General features: G+C 39.8%; 2 protein-coding genes across 2 annotated transcripts; one reads left to right on the top strand and one right to left on the bottom strand.

Annotated features, from left to right (window-relative positions):
• The first annotated feature begins 1,020 nt into the window (after positions 1 to 1,020).
• On the top strand, positions 1,021 to 2,040 carry Taar5 (trace amine associated receptor 5). The gene has a single exon (XM_048354659.1). The coding sequence runs from the start codon at positions 1,027 to 1,029 to the stop codon at positions 2,038 to 2,040; it is 1,014 nt and encodes a 337-aa protein (XP_048210616.1). The 5' UTR covers positions 1,021 to 1,026.
• An 8,975-nt stretch (positions 2,041 to 11,015) lies between these two features.
• LOC125357725 (trace amine-associated receptor 6) lies at positions 11,016 to 12,053 on the bottom strand. Its single transcript, XM_048354658.1, has one exon. It carries the CDS (start codon positions 12,051 to 12,053, stop codon positions 11,016 to 11,018), a length of 1,038 nt encoding a protein of 345 aa, XP_048210615.1.
• Between the last annotated feature and the right edge of the window lie 146 nt (positions 12,054 to 12,199).

The raw sequence follows: 12,199 nt of genomic DNA, 5'->3' as shown, positions 1-12,199 counted from the left end.
ACATGGTATGCTCAGTTACTTGACTCAGACTCATACTTTGAACTCATTTTTATTTAGCAACTGCCTTATCGAAATGGAAAAGAAACTCTCAATAATTTTAAAATGTATTTTATTGTTATTGTAGAGATGATGTACAGAGGGATTACAGTTACATAAGTCAGGTAATGAGTACATTTCTTTTTGAACCATGTCACCCCTTCCCTCACTCTTTCCCAGTTTTCCTCCCCATCCTCACCTACAAGTTGTATATAGTTCACTTCCCAGTTAGTATCTAGTAAGTACCACAGCTGCATTTGTTCACCCTTGGCCCCACTTTTTCTGTACTTCCTTTACCCTCCCAAAGACAAATAAACAAACAAGACAAAAGGGAAAAGTAGCAATAACAACAACAAAATCTGTCCAGAGCAATTTACAATTACAATGCAATACCCATCAATAATTTTATACTTAATGATCTAATGGGATCTCTCTCTTTCTCTCTCCCTCCCTTCCTCCCCCCAGTCCCAGGGCTGAACTCATGGCCTGAGAACTGTCTGTCTCTGAGCTTTAGTACTCAAGACCAGTGCTTTACCACTTAAGGAACAGCTCCATGCCTGGCTTTCTGATGGTTAATTGGAGATAAGAGTCTCACAGACTTTCCTGCCTGGTCTTGCTTTGAACCTTGATCCTCAAATTTCAGCCTCTTGAGTAGGTAGAATTTCAGGAATGAACCAACAGTGCCTGGTTTTTTCGAATTTTTCCTCAAGGAAACCTTTAACTTAAACCTCTTTTCTTAAGGATATTGCTTTCCAAAAGGGACTATTCGGGAGTAACACATATGATGCATTGGATTTTTTAGGGCACATGTGTTTCAGTACACAGGAACATTGTCTAATTAATTTCCCTCCTCAATCTCACTTTCTGATCATTTAGCAGATCAAGAAAAGAAGAATCATTCCATGTGTTGGAGAAAGTGAAGCAGAGAGAGAGAGACACAGAGAGAGAGAGCGAGAGAGACTGAGAGACTGAGAGAAGCAGAATCCATCAATGAGAGCTGTCCCCACACAAGTTGCAGAAGAACACGTGACGGCATTCTGCTACCAGGTGAATGGATCTTGCCCCAGGACGGTCCACCCGCTGGCGATCCAGTTGGTCATCTACCTGGCCTGTGCAGCAGGCATGCTGATCACTGTCCTGGGGAATTTGTTTGTGGTGTTTGCGGTGTCTTACTTTAAAGTGCTTCACACGCCCACCAACTTCTTGCTGCTCTCCTTGGCACTGGCTGACATGCTGCTGGGTCTCCTGGTGCTCCCCCTCAGCACCATTCGCTCTGTGGAGAGCTGCTGGTTCTTTGGGGACCTTCTCTGCCGTCTGCATACCTACCTGGACACCCTCTTCTGCCTCACTTCCATCTTCCACCTCTGTTTCATTTCCATGGACCGCCACTGCGCCATCTGTGACCCCCTGCTCTATCCCTCTAAGTTCACGGTCAAGATGGCCCTCAGGTACATCTTGATAGGATGGGGGGTGCCGGCAGCTTACACTGCCTTCCTCCTCTACACTGATGTGGTAGAGAGAGGACTCAGCCAATGGCTAGAAGAGATGCCATGTGTGGGCAGCTGCCAGCTACTTTTCAATAAGTTTTGGGGCTGGCTGAATTTCCCTGCTTTCTTCATCCCCTGTCTTATCATGATCAGTTTGTATGTGAAGATCTTCGTGGTGGCTACCAGGCAGGCTCAGCAGATCAGCACGTTGAGCAGAAGCTTAGCTGGGGCTGCCAAGCATGAAAGGAAAGCTGCCAAGACACTGGGCATTGCTGTGGGCATCTACCTCTTGTGCTGGCTTCCCTTTACCCTAGATACCATGGTGGACAGCCTCCTGAACTTCATCACACCACCTCTGGTCTTTGACATCTTTATCTGGTTTGCTTACTTTAATTCAGCCTGCAATCCTATCATCTATGTCTTTTCCTACCGGTGGTTCAGGAAAGCACTGAAACTCACCCTGAGCTTGGAGATCTTCTCTTCAAGGACATCCACCACTGATCTGTATCAAGAATGACTCCTATGGAAACAGGAAAGGATTCAAAAGTACAGCCATGCAGGAAAGAGGCCTGGTGTGTCAAGGGACTAATTTGTGGAAAGCTTCGAGAGTTCAAGTGGAAACAGAAAAGATTCCTTTCGTTCAGTGTTCTTATAGTACAGTACATAGAACAGGACAGAGTGAAGGTATCTAAACACTTGCTGTTTAAGCTAGGACACAACTAAAGTATGTAAGTCCTAAGTCACTGTCTCTTTGAAATGAAGATATGGAGTTATGTAAGGAACAGAGTCTTGAAGACTGCATTTCTGAGTTCTTGGCCTACTTCTGCCACATGCAGCATTTGCTGAGAGTTCAGTCACTTCTGCATCAGCCTTCCCTCCTACTGCAGAATTTCTTCATTTAGAAAATCAGAGGTTTCTACTATTTCCTTTCAAGAATAGCCCAAACCTGAAATATGACATCAGTTAAATTTGAATCCTTTGTTTGAATTGTAGGGTCACTTGACATTTCATAATCATAGTCATATCCTTGCGGGCTGGGAATATGGCCTAGTGGCAAGAGTGCTTGCCTCATATGCGTGAAGCCCTGGGTTCGATTCCTCAGCACCCCATATCTAGAAAATGGCCAGAAGTGGCGCTGTGGCTCAAGTGGTACAGTGCTAGCCTTGAGCAAAAAGAAGCCAGGGACAGTGCTCAGGCCCTGAGTCCAAGCCCCAGGACTGGTGGAAAACAAACAAACAAACATCCTTGGAATGTCTCCTTTATCAAAATGTGCATTTTAGAATCTTGGTCTTCTTGAAACCCAATTGATAAACAGATTAGTCAGCTAGATTTGTCTATTTCAAAGATTTCTAAGTAAATATACTGTGATATATTGTCTTTTTTCTTTTGGAATAACTCAAACTTGCAAGTTTGTGAACTGTGTCATTGTGATAATTGTCTATATTCCATCATTTTAATATTTCCTCTTTTATATTTGTATTGTGTAAGGTAATCCTTGTGTCTAGAAATAGGTTATAAATAAGAACAAATGTGGCAGAGTAAAATCAGCTCTCAACAAAAGTACAACAGAGGGCTATCTTGATAAGCAGTGGTTTATTATTCCTAGATGAATCAATATTCAAGTCAAGAGCTACATAATCAAGTACAAGTAATCTCATCAGCTATAAGCCTTTCTTTTCCTCATAATTCCAGAAAAATTACTTATTCCTGTGTGCTTCAGATTTCTCATCTGTGAAATGGAGCTGATATCTCTTTCCCCCAGTTTGGATGTGGAAATGAGTTAATCATGTAACTAGTCAGTTGCCCTAGTACTTGGATTATGTTTCATGCATTGTCATGATCACAGAGACTTGGAAAAGAGTGGCATTTAAACGGGAATTTAAGGATCACTAGCCTCCCAACAGATGGAAAAAATAAGTGAACATGTTTAAAAGTGAATACACAGTATAAGAAAAAAATATCTACAATCAATAAAACAACTAAAATCAACTAGAGTGTCTTGCACATGTAATCCCAGCCTCAAGGGAGAGTAAAGTAGATAGATAGAAAGTTTGAGACCAGCCTGGGTACCTTAGCAAGATTATAAACAGATAAAAACATTTTAAAGTATGGTGGACAGTGGAACTGTGGCTCAAAATGTTGGCATCCTATCCTTGAGCAAAAGAGCTCAGAGACAGCACCCAGGCCCTGAGTTCAAGCACCACGACTAACCCCCCCCCCGCAAAAAATCTATGGCAATATAGCACATATCTGAAAAAATAAATGAATAACACCGAAGTTTGATAAAATGAAGAAGATGGACTTATGAAAATCTTGGCTACTTTCAGTTCACTGCCTTTTGACTTTGCAGAAACAATACCTTGAAAGAATTTGACAATAGTTTTATTTTCTATTAATAGATTTCATTTTCCAAATCACTTTATGTAATGATAAATAAATGCTTGTTTCTCTAAGACTCCTAAAGATGCACCAGGGGAATCTCACCACCCTAGATTTTCATATCCTTGACTCATTGAACCAAGCCCAGCACCCACCTCATCTTAGTTTACCAGTAGGTGGAGCTGTCTGCATAGTTTGTGAACCAATAAGCAGCCATGTAATGCCTTCTTTTTAGGGTTGTAAAGACAAATGCCCAAGGGCTGGGGATATAGCCTAGTGGCAAGAGTGCCTGCTTCGGATACATGAGGCCCTAGGTTCGGTTCCCCAGCACCACATATACAGAAAACGGCCAGAAGCGGCGCTGTGGCTCAAGTGGCAGAGTGCTAGCCTTGAGCGGGAAGAAGCCAGGGACAGTGCTCAGGCCCTGAGTCCAAGGCCCAGGACTGGCCAAAAAAAAAAAAAAGACAAATGCCCAAAATCAAACCAGCCCATAGTATTTTAAGTCACTGATGTTGAGGACAGCTACTCAGGGTAAGGTTTTCCATTCATAATAGACTCCACAGGAACAAGAAATAAACTTGTCTTAACCCACAGACATAGACAGTTGATATGTTTACTTTAGCCCAGTCTCACTTGTTTGTTGATTGCATCCATTACCTAAAACTCCGAGGCATAGAAACCCATCAAAGAGTATGTTAACTATTCTGAATAAGTAATTACATGCCTTTAAGGGGAGTTGAATATAGATTTTAACATACATTTTCAGTATGACCATGTTAAGAATTGCCAAGAACCATTGACTACAGGATAAACTTTAAATGTCTTATAGGTAGAATTGAATTGTACCCCTTTGCAATATTCCTTCCTCCCCCCCCCCCCACCACCAAAATTCTCATTCCTGTGGAGAGAAATAAATTTGGGCTTCGAATTTGGATTGAGTCCAACAGCACAGATTTATTATAGCTAGAGGTTTTCATGTAAGTTACTTTGCTTCTCTAACACACAGTTTACTGACTTGGAAACTGGGGATATGGCTTAATATGAGTTCTACATGTATTTTTACACATCAGTTGTAGAAAAAATATCATTTAACTTTTATCACAGGTCATATATTTTCACCTTATTGTCATGTCCTCGAGGGCTAGACATTAATATTTTTTATTTTAATTTTTGTATTTTTGTTGGTTGTAGGGCTTGAACTCAGGGCCTGAGTTGTGCTCAAGGCTAGCGTTTCAACACTTGAGCCACAGCACCACTTCTGACATACTAATTTTTAAACACTGATGCTAGAACCAGGTTTTGTGGTTCATGTTCATCTTGTGTAGAGCCATTCTACAGAAATATCATGAAGAAATCCTGAAGAATATCCTGAGCATAAAGAAAATACAGATCCAAACTACACTGAGAGCCCACCTCACCTTGGTTAGAATGGCAATTATTGAGAAAACAAGCAACAGCAAAAATTGGCCAAGGTATAGAGGGAAAAGGGCTCTCATAGAGTGTTGATGGGAATGGAAACTATTGCAACCGCTATAGAAATTGGTACTGTGGGTGGGGCTCCTCAGAAATTAAAATAGACCACATTATGGTCCTACGATGCACTATTCTTGGGTATACATTGGAAGGAATATATATGTATGTGCATTACATATGTATATATGTATATATATGTATGTATATGAACATTATGAACATTATGCATTTTGTCATTTGATGGACCTAGAAGTCAGGTTAAGTAAGATGAGCCAAGCTGAAAGACTAAATATCCTATGTCCTTGCTCATTTGTGAGATAGACCTAAATGGAAGATTATGATAGTAATGGGAATAGATATACAAGGGGAGCCACTAGGGAAAAGATAAGCAAGAGATGGGAAGCAGAAAGAAGAGGACACTTTGGAAGGAAGGAGATCAAAGTACATTACATATAGATACATGTGAAGACAGTATAATTAAACCCAACCCACACTGGTTGGAATGTGGCAGAGGAGGAAAGGGAATATAATGGAGGGAAGGAACTTGTTCAACACACCGTACACATGTATGGAATTATTTATTAATTCAAAAACTAATTTAAAAAGAAAACTAACCCAAGCAACAAATGTGTGAGCATACAAGAAATCATGTCAAAATAAAACAAAAGAAATACAATATGGGCCATATGTATGATTTTTAAACTTTTTGAAGTTATCATTCATCAGTTATGCAGTGGAGGAGGGCCCATTATGACATTTCCAGTACAATGTATTCTGGTCAACCTTACCCCTTCTGCACTATCTCTTCCCTCCTTCCCTCTTAACAAAATAAAATAAAAACAATGTGTTTGATGTATAGGTATCGCTACCTATACATTTCATGAAATATTTATATACAGATGTAAATATAACTTGTGGTCAAGTTATATTCTGAGTCCTGTAAGATACATCCCAGTCCTCGGCTCACAGCATCCTCTCCCATATCCAACATCACACCAGGTATCTCATTTACATATTTTAAGATGCATTAATATATCATAATTGACAACAAATAGTATGATTACTTACTCATTATTGTGCCGTGCAATGGGAAACCATCTACTTTGTAGGAAGGTAAGTTGAATTGTATAATTTATACATGAAAGAATAGATACAATACAATGCTAATACAAAGAATATATTTCATAAGTACCAAATTATATATTTCAGTGCTTCCTAAGTGTTTCCTTTGGATAATGGTTCTATTATTTAGTCATGTATACCAAAGATGTCTCTGTGGTTACATACTTTAAGTGTGTGTGTGTGTGTGTGTGTGTGTGTATGTGTGTATGTGTGTAGTCCTGGTACTTGAACCTCAGGGGCTGGGTGCTGGCTCTAGCCTCTTTTGCTCAAAGTTAGAGATATATCACTTGAGCCACAGCTCTAATTTTGGCTATTGTTTGGTGGTTAATTGGAGATGAAATTCTCACAGATTTTCCTGCCTGGAATGGTTTCAAACAACAATCGTCAGATCTCACACTCCTGAGTAGCGTGAACCACCAGCACCTGACCAGTTACATACATTTTTGAAATGAGTATTTAAACAGAATTAGACTGAAACAGGAAACTTCAAAGTCTTAAATATGCTAATATATTGTTGTTTTGCCAAAGCAGAATATGGTAAACTATATTTCCAATACTTGGTTGATACATGAACTTATCTCCTTGGAGCACTTCGTGTGAAGGCTATTTTTATAGACCCTCATTTGAAATGTTGTCGTACAAGACAATCAGGATTACAGAAGTAAAACTAGAGCAGAGAGTAGAAAGAAGAATGTTTCACAGTAAGATGAAGGTTTGTTAAGGAGAGGTGTGAAAAATGGAGCTGGAGGGGATTATGCTAACCAGATTTCCATATGAGAAAGCTTTAAAGACTGACTGCCACTTCAGTGGCTGTTAGTTGTCCAGAGTACTTTGTGATGTTTATTTGTCATGATATTCTCTCAGTCTGAAACTCCCTTCCCATTGTTGTCCTCCTACAAAACTCTTTCACTTAAAAAAATTTATAGTCCAATTTAAATGCCAGTTGTCCCTTTTTCCCCTTCTCCTTCATCTGTTTTGTTTTTTAAAAATAGGATCTTGTCATGTCACCTGGCTTGACCTGGCCTGAAACTGATTATGTGACCTAACCTGGCCTTGAACTCACACCTATCCTACTTTTAGCCTCCCAAATACTGGCAATAGGCCCACGTGTCACTGTACCTCACATCTTTTTTTTTTTTTTTTTTTTTTTGCTAGTCCTGGGGCTTGAACTCTGGGCCTAGGCCCTGTACCTGGGCTTCTTTTGCCAAGATGAATACTCTACCACTTGAGCCACAGCACCACTTCTGGCTTTTTGAGTAGCGTATTGGAAATAAGAGTCTCATGGAGTTTCCTGCCTGGGCTGGCTTTGAACCTTGATCCTCAGATCTCATCCTCCCAATAGCTATGATTACAGGTGTGAGCCACTGGTGCCTGGCCTCCAGCTTACATCTTTAATATGTTTCCTTGGCCTTTCACCTAGATTTGAAGATCCTCTGCGCTCCTCTACTGTATCTTTCATAGTTTGAGTGCTGATGAATTATGACATAATTATTGACATCTTGACTCCTCACAGGACATGATTAGTTCTTCACTTTGGGTTACTAATAACACAAAACCAAGAACTTTGTACACACTAAGTCTTCAAAAACATTTGCAAAGTGTATAAATGAATGAGTGCAATGCGCTCAAAGACGTAAGTTGGAAACTTCACAAAATATCAATTGAGCACTTTGTTTTTTAAATAATCTTTTAAATTTTAGAATCACTTTAGATTCATAGAAAAGTTGCAAAGAGAATAGAATTTTTATATTCCCAGATCATAGTTTCATTAGTATCATTATTATTATTACAATGGTATATTTATAACTAATATTCACACATTATGATTAACATCAATGCAAATTCCACCCCTTATTAGATTTCCTCATAATGTTTCTTTTCTGTGTCAGCTTTCCATGCAGGGTATCACAATACATTAGTTTTTTTGTTTGTTTGTTTTTGCAGTGCTGGAATGAAACCAGAGCCTATGCTTTCTACGCAGGCCCTCTTCCACATCAGCCACTCCTTCAGCCCCCTTGTGCACTGATTATTTCCAAGGCGGAGTCTCACTGTATTCCCAGGCTGTCATCCACTTTGATCTTTAAGCTTCCTAGTATGGCTAGGGGTGACAGGTATATGCCACTGAGCCAAGACACTGTGCTCCCCTCTGTTATAAATACTCTACAAAAGTCACTGGAGCCACAAGATAGTCAAGAAAATACAAAATTGTCTCAGGGAGGCAAAATTTACTTCAGCATAAGGATTAGCTGAAAAAATCTGACAAGCAAGTGCAAAGAGCAGGCAGGCTACTCCACCATTTATCCCTGAACACAGCAGACCCCGCCCCGCTGATCAGATTGGTTGAGCCCCGATTCACAATCTGCTTCTGATTGGCTTGTTTGAATAGGGTAAATGTACTAATATAAGGTGACCATTAAAAGACTTTGAAATAAGATGAAAGGCACACAAGTTATCTCCAAACATACCCACCGCATCTGATATTTCTTGGTGGCTCTGCGGAGGGTTGTCTGAGGTTTGTCTTAATTCCATCTGATTAAAATCAGCTAAGGGAAAACCTTACATTTCAAAAATTCTTTCCTTATCCCAAAATAGTTCCTCTTTTCCTTTCAGTACTTGCTGATTTTGTCTTAGCAGATTAATCAGCAAGAGCCAAGCCACCAGGCCAAAGCAGAAACTTTTAAGCAACCCTTTTTGACAGAAAAGACTGTTTGTTTTTTCCCCTCACATCTTGTAGTACAGAAAAAAAGCATGTTAATCTCTGGAATTTTAGTCTGGGCGGGGCTAAAAATGTCATCCACTGATCTCTGCCTCCCAAGTAGCTAGGATTGCAGTAAGGCTCAAACCATCACGTTACATTTAACTGTCATCGCTCCTCAAGTTCCTTTGGACTGTAACCTTTTCTCAGACTTAATCTAATTTACTTTTACTATTTATTTACTTTAAACACTTGTTTTGGAGGCAGTGTTTATCTATGTAGCCCAGGTTTAGACTCAAAACCTTGATCTCCCTGCATCAGTCTCTTGAGTACTGGAATTACAGGTATACATTCCCCTTTTCCAAACACAGAGTCTCATAGTCTCTTTTGGATGATCTTGATGGTTTTAAGAAGTATTGGTCCAAATTTTGATATATTAGTGAGGATTTATTTGATCCTGTTCTTGTGATTATATGCGATTATAGATTTGGGACAGGAAGATAAAGGAGATAAAGGCATTTCTATTCTTCTAATATCAGGGACCATGTTAATAACACTCGAATTTAACCCTAACCCACTCCTTCACCTGTTATTTGTCTTTAAATTTTTTTTTAATATTTTAAAATATTTAAATTTTAAAATATTTTCCCACTGACCAGTATTATCAGAGTTAAAGCTTATTACGGACAACTTATTATCCATCTCCATTGAGCACTGGTTTCAATATGGTTCATGTTTAAAAAATGAAAACAGAATGAATGATTATCTGAATGCTGGTTATCTATGTATATAGCACATGAATCCTGAAACTTGCAAATACTCTATTGTAGTTAAACATCGTAACAGAAAAAGATAGAAAACTATAGATTCTGCACTCAGTGATGATTCTTCCTAAGTGGATGAATCACCTTCAATGTCCCTGAACAGATTAGTGGAATTTAGGATACTCTCTATGCCAGCACGTTTACCCACATGAGCAAGAAGAGCTGTCACAGAATAATCCTGATATCATCCTGGGGAAACTCAGCAATGTCTTCTTTGTTTATCAGGAGGGGAAAGAATTGACAATTAAAGCAGCCTGGTCAAGATGATGCCAACATTTGTAAAATCATGACTTGGGGGGGGGCGTGTCGGGGGGGAAAATGAGGGAGGAGATCACAAGTTGGGTAAGAAATGTTCTCACTGCCTTACATATGAAACTGTAACTCCTCTGTACTTCAATTTGACAATAAAGAAATTTAAAAACCCTCAAAAAAAGCAACAACAAAAGAAAAACAAACAAACAAACAAAAAAAGAAAAATCATGCCTCATCCAACCCTATTCCAGCATCTCTCTCCTGACTGTGTAGACTAAACTGATACCCTTTGGTAAAACACTGACAAGAACAAAATAAAGCCAGCCCAGTGAAAACTATGCACACACAAATTTTTAGCAGTCTATAATCAAGTAAAAAGCTGTTTGGAGGAAAAAGAAAAGGGACTCAAAGGTAAATAACGATATTCTCAGGGAACATACTAGAACAAAGGGAACACTAAAAGACGGAAAGAAAGAAGGACTATGTCTTCGGAGAGTGAGTTACTTTGAACTTTGAAGTAATTAGAAAACAAGAATTTAGTATTGTTTTTTACTAAAGATTATAGATTTTTTTAATTTTTAAAATTAAGATTATATTTTTTGAAGTGAGAGCAAGATTCACAATATTCAAGACTGGAAAACACTGATTTATTCTGTCTAATTTAAAGATCAATTTATTTATTGTTCAATAATAATCTAGGTTTTTTTAATTATCTGAGCTGGAAATGATAAAGATATTTTCAATTGCTTACAGTTGTTCAGAGAACAAATTCATGGTTGCTGAACTGTTCTTGAAAACGTGACCACTGAGGATAACTTTAATAGCTTTCTTAAACCATGGGTAAAATAAAGCATAAATCAAAGGATTCATGGCTGAGTTATAATAAGCACACCACACACAAATCTCATAAATGTAGGCAGGGGTAATAAATCCCATGAAAGCATCAACCAGCGAATCGATACTATAAGGTAACCAGGAGATCATAAAAGCTATCACAGTAACCCCCAGAGTTTTGGCAGCTTTTCGCTCTCTCTTGGCCACTCTGGCTTTGTAACTCTCCGAGGAGGACTGCACATTGCCACCAGTGTTCTCAATCTTCTTAGCTTGCTGTCTTGCCACGAGAAAAATATTACTGTACAGAATTATCATAATAAGAGTGGGTATAAAGAAGGACAGAAAATCGATCAACACCCAGTTTTGATTGACAACCACCTGACAACCTCCCACACAGTTGAGGGCATTGGATAATTCCTCCAGCCCATCGTCATAGACACCCGTGTAGAACACGGCGCCACTGTACAGCAGAGGCAGCACCCAGGAGATGCCAATGCAAACCCCTGACACGGACACCGTGAACTTGGTGGGATAGATCAGAGGGTCCGTCACGGCGATGTACCTGTCGATGGAGATGAAGCACAGGTGGAAGAGAGAGGAGTAGCAAAACGCCACGTCACAGCACGTGTGGAATGTGCAGAAACTTCTCCCGAAGTACCAGCAGCTCTCCACAGACCTGACCATGCTAAAGGGCATCACAGCCACTCCCACGCAGAAGTCAGCACAGGCCAGAGAGGCGATGAGGAAATTGGTGGGAGAATGCAGCTGCCGGAAATGGAGGATGGAAGTCACGACCAGGAGATTTCCAAACACAGCCAGCACCGCCCCAATGCCAAACACCACGTAGAGGATCACGCGGGGTCCAGGCGAGTAGGGAGTTTTCACGCAGGACCCGGTCACGTTTTCGTAGCAGAACTGCAGGGCTGAGGCTGAGGATGAGTTGCTGCTCATGGTGAATGGACGCAGAAGTTCTGTCCTTGCTTTCTAAGTGTGCGATTTTAATTTTCAATACTCCTGGGGGTAGAAGTCCTTATCAATCCTGCAGGATATTATCAGATAGACACTCTATGCGACTTTTAAGTGTTTTTTATGATCTA

The sequence above is a fragment of the Perognathus longimembris genome, chromosome 9, assembly GCF_023159225.1.
Source record: "Perognathus longimembris pacificus isolate PPM17 chromosome 9, ASM2315922v1, whole genome shotgun sequence".
In the NCBI taxonomy this organism is placed as follows: domain Eukaryota; kingdom Metazoa; phylum Chordata; class Mammalia; order Rodentia; family Heteromyidae; genus Perognathus; species Perognathus longimembris.
The sequence above is the reverse complement of the archived record's forward strand: the minus strand, read 5'-3'. Positions and strand labels throughout refer to the sequence as shown.

Excerpts from the sequence above, each read along its gene's own strand:
- Taar5 (XM_048354659.1), top strand. The coding sequence starts at position 1,027 with ATGAGAGCTGTCCCCACACAAGTTGCAGAAGAACACGTGACGGCATTC.
- LOC125357725 (XM_048354658.1), bottom strand. The coding sequence starts at position 12,053 with ATGAGCAGCAACTCATCCTCAGCCTCAGCCCTGCAGTTCTGCTACGAA.